At 41.8% G+C, this 22,009-nt stretch overlaps 2 protein-coding genes across 4 annotated transcripts in view; both read right to left on the bottom strand.

Moving 5' to 3' along the window:
• LOC138979408 (uncharacterized) overlaps positions 1–22,009 on the bottom strand; it is a 58,562-nt gene that overhangs the window by 19,474 nt on the left and 17,079 nt on the right. The window contains exon 1 of one of the 3 annotated variants that reach the window (XM_070352155.1): positions 5,721–6,120. The exons of 1 other annotated variant lie outside the window; for it this stretch is intronic. In XM_070352155.1, coding sequence (XP_070208256.1) covers positions 5,721–5,723 — 3 coding nt within the window. In that variant the 5' untranslated portion in view covers positions 5,724–6,120. Of the gene's footprint in view, positions 1–5,720; positions 6,121–22,009 lie in introns of those variants that run through there. One more of the 3 variants, XM_070352129.1, reaches the window with a different exon arrangement.
• On the bottom strand, positions 15,434–20,730 carry LOC138979197 (uncharacterized). The gene is made up of 4 exons (XM_070351987.1): positions 19,296–20,730; positions 17,218–17,985; positions 16,601–16,681; positions 15,434–16,444 (listed from the first exon to the last, which is right to left on the bottom strand). Exons 1-4 carry the CDS (start codon positions 20,065–20,067, stop codon positions 15,600–15,602), a joined length of 2,466 nt encoding a protein of 821 aa, XP_070208088.1. The 5' UTR covers positions 20,068–20,730; the 3' UTR covers positions 15,434–15,599.

The raw sequence follows: 22,009 nt of genomic DNA, 5'->3' as shown, positions 1-22,009 counted from the left end.
CATATCTATATATTTTTGGAATCAGGAACCGACAAGGAATAAGATGAAAGTGTTTTTAAATTGATTTGGACAATTTAATTTTGATAATAATTTTTATATATTTAATTTTCAGAGCTTGTTTTTAATCCGAATATAACATATTTATATGTTTTTGGAATCAGCAAATGATGGAGAATAAGATAAACGTAAATTTGGATCGTTTTATAAATTTTTTTTTTTTTTTACAATTTTCAGATTTTTAATGACCAAAGTCATTAATTATTTTTTAAGCCACCAAGCTGAAATGCAATACCGAACCCCGGGCTTCGTCGAAGAGTACTTGACCAAAATTTCAACCAATTTGGTTGAAAAATGAGGGCGTGACAGTGCCGCCTCAACTTTCACGAAAAGCCGGATATGACGTCATCAAAGACATTTATCAAAAAAATGAAAAAACGTTCGGGGATTTCATACCCAGGAACTCTCATGTCAAATTTCATAAAGATCGGTCCAGTAGTTTAGTCTGAATCGCTCTACACACACACACACACGCACACACGCACACACGCACACACACACGCACATACACCACGACCCTCGTTTCGATTCCCCCTCGATGTTAAAATATTTAGTCAAAACTTGACTAAATATAAAAAGCAACATAATGATGCGATGATACAGTACTTGGTTGACTCTGTAAATAATCAACATGACTTTTGGGACGCAATGCGAAAACTGTCTTTTAAAAGAAAAAGTGTTACGAACAATGTGCCTGTTGATGTGTGGTTTTAACATTTTAAAGAGCTGTTGGAAAAAGATGAAAGTAATGTGAAAAGTTTTAATTACGATGAAGGTGAGCAAGACAATATTTTGAATAATCCGATTTCACAAGAGGAAGTTTTGAATGCATTAAGAAAATTGAAATATCATAAATCTCCTGGACCAGATGGAATAATACCTGAGTTATTGAAATGTTCTGAACCACAGATTGTTGATTTTTTGTGTGAAATTGTTTAATGTTCTTTTTGATAAAGGTGTTTTTCCAGAAGCCTGGACCGAATCATTTGTACTCCCGTTATTCAAAAAAGGTGATGCAAATGATCCAAGTAATTATCGAGGAATATCACTCTGTGATGTGAGTAGTAAAGTGTATAGTACAATTATCAATTGTAGACTTCAAGAATGGAGTGAACGTTATAATCTTACCGAAGAATATCAAGCTGGGTTTAAAAAGAATTATTCAACTGTCGATCATATGTTTACATTGTTGGCGTTTGTACAGAAGCAGTTTTCCTTTAATCGTAAACTCTATGTGGCATTTATAGATTTTGAAAAGGCATTTGATTCTATCGATCGTAACCTGATGTGGCCAATTTTGTTGAAAAATTGCATAAAAGGAAAGTTGTTCCGTTGCATTAAAAGTATGTATGAAAATGTTAAATGCCGAGTGAAATGTGGTGTACATTTGACTGATTATATTAAGTGTACCTACGGTGTAAAACAAGGTGATGTTTGTAGTCCTCTTTTGTTTTCTCTCTTTATAAACGAGTTGGCTTTGGAAATTATTGAAAAAGGAAGACATGGTGCACAGTTTTTGAATGATTATATGGAGTTATTTATTATATTATTGGCTGATGATGTTGTTCTTTTATCTGAGACTGAGAAATCTGCATTACAGTCTGAAAAAGTTCATTTATTTGCCCTAAAGAAATTTCTTGATGTTGGATCACGCACACCCAACGATTTTGTGTACGGCGAGATGAATAGGTATCCTATTTATGTGAATGCTGCAATACGTTGTGTTAAATATTGGTTGAAGTTGTTAAGAATGGACGTAAATAGATTGCCACATAAAGCCTATAAAATGTTGCGTGAACTGGATGAAAGAGGTAAAAGAAACTGGGTGTCTAGTGTACGTTGTAAATTATGTCAGAATGGTTTTGGGTTTGTATGGATGAATCAAGGAGTGCAAGAAGAGAACCGTTTTTTGAAAGATTTCAGAGAAAGGTTGATTGATTGTAGATAATAATAATTATAATAAGGAAAATTTATAGAGCGCTTACCTAAAAGCTCCAAGCGCTTTACAATGACATTATTATACATATGTAGATGGCAGGAATGGAATTTTCATGTTCAGAACAGTGATAGATTTGCGTTATATAGGACATTTTGCACTGTGCACGAAGTAAAACCTTATTTATTATTGAACATGATAGGCATTTAAAAATTATTATGGCAAGATTCCGAGGTGGAATAACAGAGCTATTTGTGCACGTTAATCGATATAAGAGATACGATACGGATATATGTTGTTATGCCCATTGTGCAGGGAAAGTAAGGAAGATGAGTTTCATTTTGTGCTTTGTTGCCCCGCACTTCGTGATTTGCGATGCCAGTTTATTCCTGCTAAGTTTTATAGAAACCCAAGTTTACACAAGTTTTCTATGCTTATGGCATCTGTGAATGAAGGTATTGTTCGAAAGTTGTCAGTTTATGTGTACAAAGCATTTCGGCTACGTAGTGTTGTTATGTCTTAGTTCATGTAAGCCTACGATATATTTTATTTGAAATGTAATGTCTTAGTTCGTGTATGATTTATTTAATTTGATGTGTGTGCAAATGTCATTATGTCATTGTATATATGTTCACCCCCCTCATATGGGGCTATGGCCTAAATGAGTAAACAATCCAATCCAATCCAATCCAATCTCACACACACACACACACACACACACACACACACACCACACACACACACACAGTCACTCTCTCTCACACACAAACACACACACACGTTCTCTCTCTCTCTCACACACACACCCACACACACACACTCACACGTTCTCTCTCTCTCTCTCTCTCTCTCTCTCTCTCTCTCTCTCTCTCTCTCTCACACACACACACACTCTCCGACTCCCTTCCCCCTATCTATGGTGTAGGCACTGTATAAATCATTAAATGTAATCAATCGTCGGCTGTTGCATTCGAATACACACACTTGTTGCAAGCTGTCGAGTTTGTTGCTTTGAACTCCGATAAGTCACTTTGAAAGCAATACTTGACTTTTGTACGTTCATGACTTCTATATATATAGTTACTGGTTTTTCTGCTTGCCAGTTCAAGGCTGACGCTAACAATAAATGAAAGTAAATGTGATACCATATATATGAATGCACCCATAGTTATGATAATATCTGAAATATAGTGATAACCTGAGATCTAAGTGCGGAAAAACGAACAGACAAACAGTCAGACAAAGTGAAACCTTTACACCCTGGAAAGAGGGTGACAAGTGAGGAATAATATCCCATAACTCTCAGCGCCTGATAAGCATTTAATACATTACAAAATACATATATTTGTCAATGTCATTACTTTACTGTCCCCTCAAAGCTGGGAAATACACGATTTTTTAAAATGTTTTTCTTCTTCTTCCTCGCTCATGGGCTGAAGCTCCCCCGTTCACCCATGTTTTTGCACGAGTGGGTTTGCACGTGTATGACCGTTTTTACCCCGCCATTCAGGCAGCTATACACCGCTTTCGGGGGAAGCATGCTATAACCCACCAAACTGTTGACAAATTTATTACTGGATCTTTTTCGTGCGCTTTGTCTTGTGCTTGGGGAGGGGAGGGGGGGGGGGTAAGGCACTAGCAGGTCTGCACATGGGAGATCTCCACCTTTAACCCGCGACATATTATTCTGCATAGGAGGCCGATGCGCCCGTCTTTTGAAAATAACTCCTTCGGGTTTGTAGGTGTTGTGGAAGGGTGACCTTTTTATATTTAGTCAAGTTTTGACTAAATATTTTAACATCGAGGGGGAATCGAAACGAGGGTCGTGGTGTATGTGCGTGTGTCTGTGTGTGTGTGTGTCTGTGTGTCTGTGTGTGTGTGTGTGTGTAGAGCGATTCAGACTAAACTACTGGACCGATCTTTATGAAATTTGACATGAGAGTTCCTGGGTATGAAATCCCCATACGTTTTTTTCATTTTTTTAATAAATGTCTTTGATGACGTCATATCCGGCTTTTCGTGAAAGTTGAGGCGGCACTGTCACGCCCTCATTTTTCAACCAAATTGGTTGAAATTTTGGTCAAGTAATCTTCGGCGAAGCCCGGGGTTCAGTATTGCATTTCAGCTTGGTGGCTTAAAAATTAATTAATGACTTTGGTCATTAAAAATCTGAAAATTGTAAAAAAAAATAAAAATTTATAAAACGATCCAAATTTACGTTTATCTTATTCTCCATCATTTGCTGATTCCAAAAACATATAAATATGTTATATTCGGATTAAAAACAAGCTCTGAAAATTAAATATATAAAAATTATTATCAAAATTAAATTGTCCAAATCAATTTAAAAACACTTTCATCTTATTCCTTGTCGGTTCCTGATTCCAAAAACATATAGATATGATATGTTTGGATTAAAAACACGCTCAGAAAGTTAAAACAAAGAGAGGTACAGAAAAGCGTGCTATCCTTCTTAGCGCAACTACTACCCCGCTCTTCTTGTCAATTTCACTGCCTTTGCCATGAGCGGTGGACTGACGATGCTACGAGTATACGCTCTTGCTGAAAAATGGCAGCTACTTGACTAAATATTGAATTTTCGCCTTACGCGACTTGTTTTGTTCTTTCTTTCTTTCTTTATTTGGTGTTTTAACGTCGTTTTCAACCACGAAGGTTATATCGCGACGGGGAAGGGGGGGGGGGGGGGGAGATGGGATAGAGCCACTTGTCAATTGTTTCTTGTTCACAAAAGCACTAATAAAACAAGAAGAGCAAACGCTCGATCGAGTCACTTTCGCAGTTCTGAATATTATATGAGGCATCAGATGGACAGGAAGAAATTGCTATTCACAACACAATGAGTCACGTTCACATAAAATTTGAGCCCGGTCACTTTTATAGTTTCCGAGAAAAGCCCAACGTTAAGTTGTGTGTTGCCGAACAGAAAAGGCTAGTTATCTCCCTTGTTTTTCTGATAACGTTCGTAAAAGGCTACAGATGTAAATACTTTGATGTAAAGAATAATCCTACAAAGTTTCAATCACATCCGATGAACTTTGTCAAAGATATAAAATGTCTAATTTTTCCTTTGACGCTGACCTGTGACCTTGAAAAAGGTCAAAGGTCAACGAAACCATCGTTAAAGTGTAGAGGTCATTGGAGGTCACGACTAAACAAAATATGAGCCCGATCGCTTTGATAGTTTCCGAGAAAAGATATAAAATGTCTAATTTTTCCTTTGACGCTGACCTGTGACCTTGAAAAAGGTCAAAGGTCAACGAAACCATTGTTAAAGTGTAGAGGTCATTGGAGGTCACGACTAAACAAAATATGAGCCCGATCGCTTTGATAGTTTCCGAGAAAAGTCCAACGTTAAGGTGGTGTCTACGGACGGCCGGACGGCCGGACGGCCGGACGGCCGGCCGGACGGCCGGCCGGACAGACTAACACTGACCGATTACATAGAGTCACTTTTTCTCAAGTGACTCAAAAATTGCTCCAGGGGCTTGCAACGTAGTACAATATATTACCTTACTGGGAGAATGCGGCAAGTTTCCAGTACAAAAGACTTAACATTTCTTACATACTGCTTGACTAAAATCACATTTTCTTGCAAAAGCTCGGACAAACAATTAAGGAGGGACCAATCACTAGCGAGGGGAGTGTCGGAAACGTTGGCTAACATTTGAGGGTTAATCGCAACAAAGCAAAGGAAAAAGGAACTAACCATGGGAAATGTGTCGTCTGCAAAGCCCCAAGAAACCTAAATAGTGGCGGAAATGTAAGTGCTTGTTGTGAGCGCACAGTAAATCCAGAGTTGTCATTCAATGAGGTACATCCTTCGAGTCAACCCTCTCAGCACCCAAAGGTCGCAGAAACGCACAAACGTGACGCTCCTCACAGCCGTTTCATTTCAACAAGGTCAGCCTCAGCACAAATAGAAAACCCTCGGAGTCAACACAGAGACTGATAAGCCCAGGAAAACTATACCGCCGGGAACCACAGAGATATAGAATATTCTATATCTCTGTGCCGGGAACGCACACACCGACACACGCACAGGAAACTATCAATTTGTTCCCCTCCGTATTTCAGGGCGGTCACAGGATCCTCCTTCCATGGACCAACACAAGCGTAACCCGACTCGGTGGACAGACGCAGGGAAATGAAAGCGAGCTCTATCCGTGATGACCGGTGTAACACGAGAAAATTACTCCCACGAGATTTTTACTCCGGAGTAAACATTTCGTACGAAAAGGTTACTCCCTTTACAAAAAAAGCACTCCCCCATTGCACAAGAAAATTACTCCCCAAGACAGGTGAGTTCCGAGTAAACATTTCGTACAAAAATGTTACTCCCCTGACGAATAAATAACGAATAAATTACTTCAACCCAACACGAGCAATTCAACTTCCCATGCCAGGTGTACGAAATTTTTACTCCCTTGTCCCCTGTTAGTCTTGGTGGTGGAAGGGGTGGAGGGAGGGTAGCGCGACATTCGTGTGCGCGAGATCACTTATTGACATTATCCCTTCGCCCGCATCCTATTTTTGCGTACGAGATTTTTTACTGGAAGTAAAAACAAGTCGCGTAAGGCGAAAATACAACATTTAGTCAAGTAGCTGTCGAACTCACAGAATGAAACTGAACGCAATGCCATTTTTCAGCAAGACCTTATACTCGTAGCATCGTCAGTCCTCCGCTCATGGCAAAGGCAGTGAAATTGACAAGAAGAGCGGGGTAGTAGTTGCGCTAAGAAGGATAGCACGCTTTTCTGTATCTCTCTTTGTTTTAACTTTCTGAGCGTGTTTTTAATCCAAACATATCATATCTATATGTTTTTGGAATCAGGAACCAACAAGGAATAAGATGAAAGTGTTTTTAAATTGATTTTGACAATTTAATTTTGATCATAATTTTTATATATTTAATTTTCAGAGCTTGTTTTTAATCCAAATATAACATATTTATATGTTTTTGGAATCAGAAAATGATGGAGAATAAGATGAACGTAAATTTGGATCGTTTCATAAATGTTTTTTTGTTTTTTTACAATTTTCAGATTTTTAATGACCAAAGTCATTAATTAATTTTTAAGCCACCAAGCTGAAATGCAATACCGAAGTCCGGGCTTCGTCGAAGATTACTTGACCAAAATTTCAACCAATTTGGTTGAAAAATGAGGGCGTGACAGTGCCGCCTCAACTTTCACGAAAAGCCGGATATGACGTCATCAAAGACATTTATCAAAAAAATGAAAAAAACGTATGGGGATTTCATACCCAGGAACTCTCATGTCAAATTTCATAAAGATCGGTCCAGTAGTTTAGTCTGAATCGCTCTACACACACACACACAGACAGACACACACACACACACACACACACACACACACACACACACACGCACGCACATACACCACGACCCTCGTCTCGATTCCCCCCTCTACGTTAAAACATTTAGTCAAAACTTGACTAAATGTAAAAAAAAAAAAGGGGGAGTAAAAATTTCGTGGAGGGAGTAATTTTTTCGTGCCTTGGGGAGTTCTTTTCTCGTACGAAAAGTGTACTCGGAGTAAGAATTTCGTACGAAATATTTACTCCGGAGTAAATTTTTCGTGGAGTAAAAATTTCGTGTTACACCGGCAGTGTTTCGCGTAGTGTTATGGAGGTTGCGGGCAAAACGACAAAACATTCAGTACGGATTCGAGACGAAGATGACGTTGTTCATCTCGTCTCATACTGCCGGTGTAACATCTCGTTTGGTGACATGTATCTGTTTGACCCCCGGAGAACCGTTCCGTGGGGGCCAGAACGAGTGTTAAACCTGCAGCCCGAGACGAGAAACACGATGTTGTCTAACCTGAAAGCAGTGCCACAAGTGAAGCATGCTGTGTTATACTCTGACACATGTTCTGGCCAGAATAGAAACAAGTTTGTATCCGTGGGACTCCTCTATGCTGCACAGCATCTACCCAACCTGCAAATCATTGACCAAAAGTTTCTTGAATCTGGCCATACTCACATGGAGTGCGACAGCATGCACTCCACCATTGAAAGTGCAAAACGGAACTGCAAGGTGCAGATTCCTGACCAGTGGAAAACTGTGATGGAATGTGCCCGGCCGAAACAGGCTTATGTTGTGGAAGAATTAGAGTTCAGCGACGTTCTCGACTTCAAAGCTGTTGCAACATCATGCCTTCGTAACAGCAAAACAGATGGGGAGGGAAGCCGCATTAACTGGATGAAAATTAAGTGGCTCCGGTACTTGAAGGGAGAAGAAGACACCATCTACTTCAAGTACAGGATGTCTAATCTCTTCAGGCAGCTAAAGATCAGACACGGATCCAGTCGTCGTGGTCGTGGGCCTGTGACAGTCACCACCATTGGAGAGATTCCCCACCGCTACACCGAAAGGATACCTCTCTCAGCCGCCAAGAAGGCTGATCTACTCGACCTGTCGGCTGAACATTATACAGGAAAAGCATCACCATCTGTACAGGTCTCTCCAGACACTATAGCCTGTGTTGAATACTCAACAAACAATTCTGGGGTTTCATATCGTGTGCATTTGAGCAAGTGTCTGTATTTTATAATAGATCTATTATTTGTTTTTCCAAACAGTGCAATCCAAAAAGAGCTGCTTAGCATACTTTGCAAAAATCACCGTCGACCTCTGGTTGAACTGTAAAATTGAACAGACAGCTTCACAATTTGTAACGTGCGTGTTGTGCTTTTATCATTCGACGGATATTTGGAGACCAAAGTGTGTCAAAGTGTCGTGTTTGTGGATTTTCATGTGGATATAACACACATCTTGGGAGAAGACTTTGAGGTAAGGCCTACATGATTTTTCATTGCATGAATAAGTTTTGATTCTATTGTGCACCAATAACTTAAGTGTATGTAACTTGTAATCCCACAAAACCTATTTTTGTCGACTAACTAGACTGTTTTGTTGTGATTTTAAACTTGTTCTTTTTTGTGCCTGTTTTTTTCTCATTCTCTTTCGTTTTTAAAAAAAGTTCCCGACCTACCTACCCCAATATGTTTTACCATAACCAGAAAAATACATTTCTTTAGGCCTAAGCAGTACCCGAATGTGTCACGTTAGTGATAACAAAAAGCCACGTAATTCACATGCAGACTATTATTGTTATTGCTGGCAGAAAGTAAATATTGGAAAACATGGCGAATACTTCATTATACAACCATCTATAAGCATGATATCGGGTTGTTGCAAAGAAAAGTTGGTTCACCAACATTAAAGCAGTATGCCACAGTATTATAACAGATGGTTGTTAGCTTGTGGAAGGTAAAACGCAGGCGAAATATGACCACTCAAACACGCCACAACCATGCATCAGCGCTATGTTGGGTTGTGGCTGGAACTTTTCACCAAATACTCGCGCCATTTCTCCCACCACAACGATCCAACAGTGGATGTGTCGTTGTGGCCCGAACTTCTTGTCGGCTTTCTTCATCTATGCCCATGCCACAACGAAATACACATTTCAATTGCACATTTTGGTCAGTTGTGTTTGTTTTCTCTCCCAAACTTGTATTGATGGTTTAAATTAAGGAATTCTTTCCTTACAGTGAGAAAAATGAGAGTTCCGACATATTTGAATTTACATAGCCCTTTGAATATTTGAAGTGCGATTTCTCAAAATGGCCGTTTTGGAGATATATGGTTGTGGCTCTGAACAGACGAACTTGTCTCCGTTCCGTACTGAGCATTCGTTCGTTAGTTCTCCTCGTAACCTCTTCAATGCCGTGTGTTTGTCGCCGATCCGCAACTTTTGCGTCAGTCTCTTTTTCTCTCTCTCTCTCTCTCTCTCTCTCTCTCTCTCTCTCTCTCTCTCTCTCTCTCTCTCTCTCTCTCTCTCTCTCTCTCTCTTTCCCTCCCTCTCTCTCCTCAGTCTCCATCTCTATCCTACCTCCCTCCCTTCTCTCAGCCTTCGCCCTAACTCGGGCAGATGCGGACTATCGCCCATACATCAAAGAAGACATAAGTCACTGACATCTCTCTTTCTCTCTCGCGACTCTGTGACAGCACACACACACAACGTCACTCCCACCGCGGCACCGGTGTAACACGAGAAAATTACTCCCACGAGATTTTGACTCCGGAGTAAAAATTTTGTACGAAAAAGTTACTCCCTTTACGAAAAAAGTACTCCCCCATTGTACGAGAAAATTACTCCCCAAGACAGGTGAGTTCTGAGTAAACATTTCGTTCAAAAATGTTACTCCCCTGACGAAAAAATAACGAATAAATTACTTCACCCCAACACGAGCAATTTAAGGCCATGACAGACGGGAAACACAAAACAATGTTTTCGACAAAAACTCCAACTCAAAACGTTGGAAAAACACATGTTTTCAAAGCGGGGATGTCACACGCGAAACACACAGACTAGCACGCTTTCTGTTTTCACAGAAATATCGGTCAGTGTCAGCTTGACCCGTTCCAGCTACCGCGCTGTGTGCGGTCAGTTTGTACACATGCATGCATGCAGCGCCCACTGAAACGGTCAGTGTCAGGTTGACCCGTCCAGTACAGCGTACGGCGCTTGTTCGGGTTTCGGGTTTGTAAACAACACGGCTGAAAGCGCCCACTGATATTAGTGACTCTTGTCAAACGTTACAGGCTCCATATAGCTCTAGTAAGGATTCAGGGCTCCAGTACTACCTTGAATCGGTACCGCCTCTGGGTCGGCCATTTTTTTCTCTCTCTTGTTGATGCCGGAAACCGAGTCACGTGAATTGATCGTCCGCTGTTCATTGGCTGACTACCAAAACGTGTTTTCAGATTTTAGAGCAGGCTCTAAAACCAAAAACACGACGCGGAAACACGAAACAGTGTTTTCCGAAACGCGTTTTGAGGGATGTCACACGGGAAACACGCTGTTTTGTGTTTGTTTTGAGAGAAAACACTGTTTTGTGTAGTCCGTCTGTCATGGCCATTAACTTCCCATGCCAGGTGTACGAAATTTTTACTCCCTTGTTCCCTGTTAGTCTTGGTGGTGGAAGGGATGGAGGGAGGGTAGCGCGACATTCGTTTGCGCGAGATCACATATCGGCATTATCCCTTCGCACGCATCCCATTTTCGCGTTCGAGATTTTTACTAGAAGTAAAAAAATGGGGAGTAAAAATTTCGTGGAGGGAGTAATTTTTTCGTGCCTTGGGGAGTTCTTTTCTCGTACGAAAAGTGTACTCGGAGTAAGAATTTCGTACGAAATATTTACTCCGGAGTAAATTTTTCGTGGAGTAAAAATTTCGTGTTACACCGGCACTGTCACTTTGGGCTGAAAGTATCTGTCGCACCTGGTGTCCGCTTTCTGACTAATAGGCTGTGGTCAATACATGTATGATAAACTAGAGGAATACCCGGCGAAGCCGGGGTGAATCGCGAGACAGAGATAGACAGCGTGGCCAAATGTAACCGAGTGCCGAAACACCACAATCATATTTGAAGCCGAAGTCCACTCAAACGGGATTGAGAATAACTGTTATGGCTTCTGGAAGGAAGGCCTGAATATTCAGTCACACGTTAAAATTAATATTAAAAGTCCTACGGTTTTGAGCCATTAAGGACTTGAGTGTTTGTCCGCTTTCAAAAAGAGGAAAGAAAGAAACAAAAAATAAGGAGAGGAGGGCAGGGGGTGGGGTTGAGTTGATAATGCTCTGTGGAATTTGTTAAAATGAAAAGTAGTTAAGATGTTTCTTGGTAAGAATTATAAGTCTGTATTCTATATCTTGAATAACGGGCTTGTAATATTATTTTTATTTTATTTCAAATCGAGTTAAAAAGTGGAACCTTTCAGGATCACCAATAAAACCAAATAGATGAGCAAGTAAGAGGAACACGAACAATAAATCTCAAAACTTTTTACAAATAAAAGGATTAAGATGTAAGCCACGAAGGCCGTGGTAATAAAAACAATATGTACAGTTTGGCGACTAGTGGGCCTTGGGTGAGGATATGTTGTCTAGAAGGTAGTCGCTGGAATCAGGAGGGATGGCGGGAGCCACTCGACCTCAAACTGAAACACGCTGATGTGATAATCTGGGCTTAGTTATACCCACAGCCCCATGTCCGAGTCCCTGACCAGTCGGCACAGCAGCAAGCTGTGTGACCAGCCTAGAGAACTGCTACTGCGCAGATAATCCTGGGGACTCAGACCATGGAGCTGCATATGGTCATATAAGGTTTTAAAGGTAATTCTATTTGTAGCGCATGGAGCGAAAATGTGTTGAAATGAATAGGGTTCTCCACAATGGCAGGACTTGTTAAAGATATGGAAGCGGCAGCCGCCGGCACGGAGGCGTCTGAAGATAGTGAGGAGGTTTGTTGGGAGATCGGGGTGTAGATCGTTCATATCAATGGGTTGATAGGACAGAGATGTTACGTACTGACTTCGAATGAGTTTACGGATTTTACTGTAGAACTCGGTTACTGAGTAGCCGATGTTAGTGTTAGCTGGGCTATATTCTGCCGCTTCTTTGGCAGCGACATCCGCCAGTTCATTTCCCCGGACCCCTACGTGAGAGGGGACCCAGAGAAATGATACGGATGTGCCGGATGAGATTAACTGGTGACATATAAAGAGGATTTCTCTTTGTAGCTCTGCCCGATTTGATGTGTTTCGATGCAGAGCTTGTAATGAAGAGCGCGAGTCAGAGCAGAAAACTACCGCACGCGGTGTGACTGGGAGGTCATTTATAAAAGTGCATGCCATGAGCAAGGCAAATAGCTCGGCTGAGAATATGGAGATGTCTTTATTAAGAGTATATTTCCTTGAGATTTTGAGATCTGGGATTACAAAGGCGCAGCCAACGCTGCCGTCTGCAAATTTGGATCCGTCAGTAAAGACTTTTAAATGCTCCGAGAATTTGTAGTTTAGGGTTTCTTTTGTGACAGTAGCTAGGTAGACGGGGTTATCTTTTTTGGTAGTATTATCTTCACTGTCGTATATGATAGTAGGGGTTTCCTCAAGCCAAGGCGGGTAGGAGGGCGCCAGACCACATCACAAACAGAACTCTACAATCCACAGGTGTTGCCCACACACACACACACAAACACACACAGAGAAGCCGTATATATATATATATGTATATCTATATCTATAAATATATAGAGATAGGTGACAGTGTATTTTTCGCGTGGCTATAAATTGATTCGACCTTTTCACTTTGACAGTAAGAACAACTTCCGGGTGCAAGGGAAGCGTTCTGGACAGCGCAGTGACATTCTAAAAATAGTAACGTAGTAACGGGAATATGGATTGACGCCACACGAAGGAAGGGAGATAAACGCTGAAAACACTGGAGAAGATAAGGCCTAAAAAAAAAATAGGTGTGGTTACGGTAACCCGATCTACCCTATTTTTAGGGGCCGACCCTATAACTTTTTATTACATTTGTCAAAACAAAACAAAAAACACAAGAAAACGAGTGCAGAAAACGCAATGAAAGCGAAAGCGCCCGAGTCGCACACTTATTTCCCTGTCAAGTAGGTTTAATGTGTACACATTAGAAAAAAATGTTAAAAAAAAAAAAGTGATTGCCTACCTTCCTACCCTATTTTTTTTGGCTATGTTACCGTAACCACACCTATTTTTTTTTGGCCTAAAGAGAAAAACCCAAATCGGTTCAGCGCTGCGCGCTGAGAGCACGTGTTGAAATATCTCATGTCGAGTCCCATCGCTGTTGACGACGCCAAATGTAATCGAGTGCCGAAACACCACAATCACCTTTGAAGGCGAAGTCCACTCAAACGGGATTGAGAATAACTGTTATGGCTTCTCGAAGGAAGGCCTGAACATTTCAGACCCACACCAATGCCACCAGACCACATCACAAACAGAACTCTACAATCCACAGGTGTTGCCCACACACACACACACACAAACACACACACACACACACACACACACACACACAGAGAAGCCGTATATATATATATATATGTATATCTATAAATATATAGAGATAGGTGACAGTGTATTTTTCGCGTGGCTATAAATTGATTCGACCTTTTCACTTTGACAGTAAGAACAACTTACGGGTGCAAGGGAAGCGTTCTGGACAGCGCAGTGACATTCTAAAAATAGTAACGTAGTAACGGGAATATGGATTGAAGCCACACGAAGGAAGGGAGATCAACGCAAAACACTGGAGAAGATAAGGAAGAGTTACTGGGAATGGTGAAATGAAGAGAAAAACCAAAATCGGTTCAGCGCTGCGCGCTGAGAGCATGTGTTGAAATATCTCAGTCGATGAGGTTGTGTCCGGGGTGTAGCTGAATACGGTGTCCAAATTTGAAAAAGATCCACCGAGAACTTTGGCGTTGTGATGTGGTCTAGCGGCTTTGGTGTGTCGGTATGGGGGCCCGGGTAGCTCAGGTGGAACCAAAATCGGTTCAGCGCTGCGCGCTGAGAGCACGTGTTGAAATATCTCATCGATGAGGTTGTGTCCGGGGTCTCTCTGAATAAGCCCACCAAATTTGAAGCAGATCCATCGAGAACTTTGGCCGTGCATCGCGCACAGACACACAGACACACAGACACTAGTCGTATATATATACAGGGTGGGCCATAAAAAGTGTCCACATTTAATTTGTTAATATTTTTCATGTAAAATGATATTTTCTTTTCTGTTTCAGATAGAATTTGAGACAAGCATCTTAGAATTCTTTTAAAGCCTGAATGGATCGCATTCCAGTACAGGAAAGGACCAAAATCGTTGAACTTTACTTTGCTACCAATTCTGTGGTTCTCGCCCAGCGCGCTTTTCGGAAAGAGTTCCCTGGCACACACTGTCCATGTGCGAGAACTGTGAAGCGCCTCGTGGATAAATTCAGGAACACTGGTAGTCTCGCAGATAACAATAAAGGACATAATGGTCGAATTTATCCACGAGGCGCTTCACAGTTCTCGCACATGGACAGTGTGTGCCAGGGAACTCTCTCCGAAAAGCGCGCTGGGCGAGAACCACAGAATTGGTAGCAAAGTAAAGTTCAACGATTTTGGTCCTTTCCTGAACTGGAATGCGATCCATTCAGGCTTTAAAAGAATTCTAAGATGCTTGTCTCAAATTCTATATGAAACAGAAAAGAAAATATCACTTTACAGGGAAAATATTAACAAATTAAATGTGGACACTTTTTATGGCCCACCCTGTATATATGTCACAGTAGAAACTAGAATTCAGTAGGATCCGGAATCCTACTAGTAGAGACTGGAATCTCAGTTTCTACTAGTAGATACTGGAATTCCAGTCTCAACTGGACTTTTTCAAGTTCAAACTGGAATTCCAGTATCTACTAGTAGATACCGGAATTCCACTTACAACTGGATTTTTTCCAGTTGAAAGTGGAATTCCGATATCTACTAGTAGAAACTGGAATTCCAGTTTCAACTAACAGCCAGTTCATGTTGGAATTCAGTTCAAATTGGAATTTCGCGATGGAGATGAATGTAGTTTCTTTTTTGTTTAAAATGAACAGTTGACTACTTTATTGAAAGCAAATCCATTGTTTAAAAAGACCCAACACCACAAACTGCATAGTCAAATCAATGAAAATCACATCAGACAACTTCAGGACATGTTCTTGCATTTCTTGCTGTGCGGGTGGCATTTGGTGCCACATGCAAGTTTGGCATCTTTGCACGGACACCTCTTTGTCATGCACGCGCCTGTGCACGTACAGACGGACCTGGCGACAGCTCCACGGTTTTGCCAACCAGTTGATGACCTGGAGGCTTGAATGAGGGACACTTCCTTAAGAGTCTGTGGGTTTACCACATTGAGATGTGGGAGGACCACACTGCTCATGTCCACAAGCTCCACCCCCCGAAACCAGTTTTTAACAATTCCAGTCGGGCAATACACCCGATAGACAGAATCACCGCCCCTCATCTTTGATTCCAGAATCTTGCAGGTCAAGAGCCGCACGTCAGTGTTGGTCCTGTCGGCACTGTGGATTTTCACTCCGACAGTGTGCCCGTTTTGGAATGATTGGGTCACGTCTTTTACCTTCTTTTGGTACCTCGTGTCTTGACGTCTGGCAGCCTTCAAATAGTTATTTCTGGCAACAAGTCGCTTCTCCTTGTGAGCCGTGTTCCCTTCTTCATTTTGCACTGTTGCAGTGCGTTTCCACAACACAAACTGTCCTACTTCTAATGGTTCATTCATAGGGTTGGCAATTGTAGGCACATGTGTAGGAACGAACACTTCGTCAACAGAAAACACAGCATGAGTGGTTTTAGTCACTTTCACACCATGCACAACGTCAAGATTTGTGTGCTCTGTGCCAGAACAAACGATGACGTTGTCGCTCAAAAGAAGATACTCCTTTCCTCGCTTGTGGCTGGTACAGGTAGTAGATGATGTACTTGGTGAATCCACGTTTTCTACAATGCCGAGAGAAGAACCACCAGCACCTGTGAAACAAACAAATTAAAATCGTCTACGCTGGTGTGAAAACCAAGAAAGGTGGTGTAAGGGTTAACCTGTTAACATCTTCAAACTAGTCTTTATAAATTGATAGAAAATATGGCACATTGAAAGTGTGTTGAGGGAAGTGTGAAGAAACTTACCAGTGGCATGCTGCTCAGGAGTGCTGAGAGAAGGTCCGAGAGGATCCTGAAAGTTGACTGCTTCTGAAGAACGGTCAGCACCTGTGAAACAAATAAAATGCAGTTGTATTTGCAACAGACATTTGCAGTCATTCTTCTTCTTCTCTGTTGGGAAATGTGACATGATAATGTGGCATGTATGTGTACACATTAATCACTGTGTACTAGTGTTTCGACGTTGAAGTGATACAGGAAGAAATTCTGAATAATTCATTGCAAAAACATACACTTGACCCATTTTGACAGGAAAGTTTTTTTTGAAAGTTGACTGCTTCTGAAGAACGGTCAGCACCTGTGAAACAAATGAACTGTAGTTGTATTTGCATCAAATCTGCCATTAATCCCCAGAGTCATTAACCCTTGCCAGTGCACCTCCCGTCTCCTGCATTGTCTATCATTATCAAAATTGTGTTCATCATTAGTTTGTTATGGCTGCAAAAGGGTTAATGTAATGGAATGTTACTCCTATTAATACGACTAATACAGTAATGGGCGTCAACTAGTCCAATGGTTGCATGGCCAATATCTCTAAAACACAAGATTTTTAAAACCAATTCAGATAGAAGCATACCACATACCAGCAGTTGAAGGTCCGGGAGTTGGCAAAGAATTGTTGACTGGCTGCAGAACTGTATCAAAGACCACTTCACTCCACACAGTGATTCTCTCGTCGTCCTCGCAGCTGATGTCACTCTGGCTCCCTGACTGCACAACTGCACTTCTCTGACTCACGGCTGTGTCTTCTTGACTCAGAACTACACGCCCCACATTGTCCAGCCACACTGACTGCACGACTGCACCATCATGATTCAATGACTCAACGACTGCACCTTCCTGACTCAATGACTCGACGACTGCACCTTCCTGACTCAATGACTCGACGACTGCACCTTCCTGACTCAATGACTCAACGACTGCATCTTCCTCACTCACTGACTGCACGACTGCACCTTCCTGACTCAATGACTCGACGACTGCACCTTCCTGACTCAATGACTCGACGACTGCACCTTCCTGACTCAATGACTCAATGACTGCATCTTCCTCACTCACTGACTGCACGACTGCACCTTCCTGCCTCATTGTGGGAAGCATAACAAGCAGATCATTTGGCAAATCTTCTTCACGCACAATACCCTGAGCTGCAAATTCCTCCCAAACAGCTTGGTCCGAACGTGGTTTCTGACCAAATACAAGTTCATACGGTGTTGTCCCAGTTGCACTTGAAACTGATGTGTTGATTGAGTGAACCACAGACTTTAATCCCCTGCTCCATTGTGGGCCATTGGTATCCATCCATTTGCCTAGTTTCAATTGTAGGTCTCCGTTCCCCCTCTCAATGCACCCTGCACACAGTGAAGCAATCCCAGTTGGATACTGTCACCTTAAATAGAGGCCTTTTCAAGCCTAGGCCACTGCACTATGTCTGTAGCCCATATTTCAGGTTGTAAAGCTGATTTATAAAGCTGCTAGAGCAGTTTTAATTTGAGAAGTCGAGTGTATCATTCATCGAAAGGTTCATGGTACTGTCACAGTACCATTAAAGGGGTATGAAAGACCTAAACCGGAAGTAGAATTCCTTGAACGGCAGCTGATACATTACTCTATGAACTCTCATTATCCAGAAAATTAAGCCTGAAAGCCTGGTATTCGCTGAGAAACATCGGAAAACGCAAAATCAAAATAAACAATCCTTATCCGGAAGTGGTAAAAAAACAACGTTTTATTATCAAAAGGGAAGTGTGGCTTCGCGTCGGACATTGAGTTGGAATCTTCCAGGCTTCTCCCATCACATGGGATGATAAGATTCAGCCTTTAGGACCACTTCCGGATAATAATTGTTTAATTTGATTTTGAGTTTTCCGATGTTTCTGAAGTAATACTGGACTTACAGGCTTGAAACTTTGGATAATGAGAGTTGATAAGGTAATGTATCAGCTGCCGTTCAAAGATTTCTACTTCCGGTTTAGGTCTTTCATACCCCTTTAAGTGCCATGACCATTTCGACCATTTGGTATCAATTGAACCGTTATGGTGTGTAGTTTTTGAAAAGTGATGTAGTTGCAGCACTTTAGTACAACATGCCAAATGAACCCCTTGTTGCCCCAAAACGTCAAAATTTTGAAAAGTTCACTCATTCCCCTAATTTTTAAAAATGGCACTGTGTATTTCACTTTAAATGCAGTTAGACAGGCTTAGGAGATCAAACAGACCCAAATCGGTAACGTTGGATAACATATCGTTAATTTTGAAGAAAAAATAAGTTGGAAAAATGAAAAATGGCATTTTTTCCATATTTCACAGACAAGAGGTTAATTTGGACTTTTATGTAAAATTGAGGCACACCAAAATCACTTTTCAAATTTTACACTGCCGGGGTGTTTCAATTCAATGTCAGTAAAATGTGAAAAATGATCCGATTACGAAAAAAGCTGAATGTTTATCTTTTGACAGATGCAACAGACAAAACATGTTACCACCGGTAGGTCTGCCTCATTAACCCTTTCACTGCCGGGGTGTTTCAATGCATGGTCACTCTTCGACAAGAATGTTTTCTCTAACTGGCTAGAGTGCAGGACGGGTATACCCGTCTTGTAGGCACTGTAAGGGTTAATTTTCATTTCTGAAAAAAATACAAATAAAAACGAACACTTACCCTGACTTTCAGGATGTCTTGGGCGTCCATGGATGATCACTGTTCCAGGCCACAGATCACACACTTCACGTATCACGTTCGCCGTGAATTCTCTGCCATTGTCACTCTGCAGGAGGCGTGGTGGTCCAAAGGTGCAGAATTGGTCGAACAGATGACCTGCTACCTCTGCTGCAGTCTTGGATTCCAAGGGATAGGCCCAAGAAAACTTCGAAAAACAGTCCCTTGCATGCAGGATCCATTTAAAGTCCCTGTCAGGCCTGCTGCGGAAGTCAATGAGGTCGATTTGGACTCTGAGTAGAAAAGACAGATTGATCATTGCCTTTCCAGATGGAAGTGATTTCACCACCTGGCGCTGCCTGCAGCTGGGACAGGTCTTCAGGAACACACTGACTGCTGAGTGGTGGACTCCTGCGTAGTTTGCTTTGATTTCCGCCCACGTTTTATCCCTTCCCCCATGGCCAACATGAACGTGACATCGCGCAATTGTCGCAAACAATTCCTCTCTGGTCACAACCGGGCAGTTGGTTTTCTGGCAACATAGCATTGTCCTTGCCCCCACAACTTGTAATTTATAATGCTTTGCACACCTGTACTTGAATTTGGCACCTTCTGGACATTGCTGGCCCTTGTTCAGTTGCAGAGCTTTCACTATTTTTGTGTACTTCTCTTGGGCAATGCAGAAACATTCTCGTTTGCTGTCATCAAGACTCCGTATGTGTGCTTCTAAAAGAGAATAAAACAGAGTTTTCTGATCCTCTGACTCGGACTCCATCTTCAATCTTGACTGCTGTCTGTCACTGACACTTCACTCTGATCAACTGATCAAGACTCACTGTGAATAGAAGGGCCTCGGTTGTTCCATATTACTCTGGCTGGAGAACATTGGTCACTTTATTTGCAACAACAACTCAGATTCACGTGAAGAAGTCATTGTCACATCTAAGCTTTGTTTTCAAGTTGAACCCTCTCTGTGGATATGATCCCAGTTTCTTTTTCAGTTTTCAAATAATTCCAATTTCCATATTACTCTGGCTGGAGAACATTGGTCACTTTATTTGCAACAACAACTCAGATTCACGTGAAGAAGTCATTGTCACATCTAAGCTTTGTTTTCAAGTTGAACCCTCTCTGTGGATATGATCCCAGTTTCTTTTTCAGTTTTCAAATAATTCCAATTTAAACTGAATTCCAACATGAACTGGCTGTTAGTTGAAACTGGAATTCCAGTTTCTACTAGTAGATATCGGAATTCCACTTTCAACTGGAAAAAATCCAGTTGTAAGTGGAATTCCGGTATCTACTAGTAGATACTGGAATTCCAGTTTGAACTTGAAAAAGTCCAGTTGAGACTGGAATTCCAGTATCTACTAGTAGAAACTGAGATTCCAGTCTCTACTAGTAGGATTCCGGATCCTACTGAATTCTAGTTTCCCCTGTGACATATAGATAGAAGCGACAAGCCAGGAAAGTGGCGTGTTGAATGTAAATCAATCCAACTTGTGTGGGTTTTTTTTAACACTTTTCCGGGTAAAGACGGAAAACAGCTCGTTATATCATGATGTCGCAAGAATGTTTGTTGTGTAGTTCTGCTGGAAATAGTTTCAAGGGATAAGTCGACTTGCTCACGCAATAGCAGTTGATAAACGTATGCGAACATAATCAGTTAGGACACACACACACACACACACACACACACACACACACACACACACACACACACACACACACCTAGGGGCATGCCCCCGGACCCCTTAGCAAATTCGGGCGCTTCGCGCCCATCACATTCACTTTCGATTCAAAGTGCACACATGCTTGCACGCACTCAGGAAAAAAGGAATAGATAGGGGAGGGCCGGGGAGGAGACTCTCACTTCCTCTTTTTATATGTGTACATTCACTCTCATTCTCTTAGTGCACACAGACACAGACACACTGACACACACACACACACACACGCGCGCGCGCGCGCGCACACAAATCACATTGCGAATGTTGTTGGCCATGCGTCTTAAAGGCACAATGCGCCTCCCGTAAACCATCACAGATACGGTCAGGCTTTTACACACAGTGCGCCTCCCGTAAACCATCACAGATACGGTCAGGCTTTTACACACAGTGCGTCTTTTCTTTATTAGGTGTTTAACGTCGTTTTCAACCATTCAAGGTTATATCGCGACGGACACACAGTGCGCCTCCCGTAAACCATCACAGATACGGTCAGGCTTTTAGACACAGTAAGCCTCCCGTAGTAAACCATCACAGATACGGTCAGGCTTTTACACACAGTGCGCCTCCCGTAAACCATCACAGATACGGTCAGGCTTTTACACACAGTGCGTCTTTTCTTTATTAGGTGTTTAACGTCGTTTTCAACCATTCAAGGTTATATCGCGACGGACACACAGTGCGCCTCCCGTAAACCATCACAGATACGGTCAGGCTTTTAGACACAGTAAGCTTGCTCGCTCTTTACGTAGGGCACCTAGGATGTTCCCGTTTGGTGAGCGTTCAAATGGAAGGGTGTTTGTACTGTGTGTAAAAGCCTGACAGTATCTGTGATGGTTTACGGCAGGCGCACTTTGCCTTTAATAACCATAGTTTTAACTCAGTTTGATTGAAAAATGCAGTCGCCACAGTGCGGCTTCAACTTTTGTAAAAAAAAAAGGCCGGATATGACGTCATCAAAGACATGCATAAAATACAAAAGATACTGAA

Source organism: Littorina saxatilis, linkage group LG1 (genome assembly GCF_037325665.1).
Source record: "Littorina saxatilis isolate snail1 linkage group LG1, US_GU_Lsax_2.0, whole genome shotgun sequence".
In the NCBI taxonomy this organism is placed as follows: Eukaryota; Metazoa; Mollusca; class Gastropoda; order Littorinimorpha; family Littorinidae; genus Littorina; species Littorina saxatilis.
Note: the sequence above shows the minus strand (reverse complement) of the source record. Positions and strands in the feature narration are given on the sequence as shown.

What these genes read in the sequence shown, in the direction of transcription:
- LOC138979197 (XM_070351987.1), bottom strand. Translation starts at nt 20,067, where the DNA reads ATGGAGTCCGAGTCAGAGGATCAGAAAACTCTGTTTTATTCTCTTTTA. An exon ending in AAGACATCCTGAAAGTCAGG is followed by an intron (nt 17,986 to 19,295) that starts GTAAGTGTTCGT and finishes CACTGTGTGCAG; the next exon opens with GGTGCATTGAGAGGGGGAAC. An exon ending in TCCTGAGCAGCATGCCACTG is followed by an intron (nt 16,445 to 16,600) that starts GTAAGTTTCTTC and finishes TTTGTTTCACAG; the next exon opens with GTGCTGGTGGTTCTTCTCTC.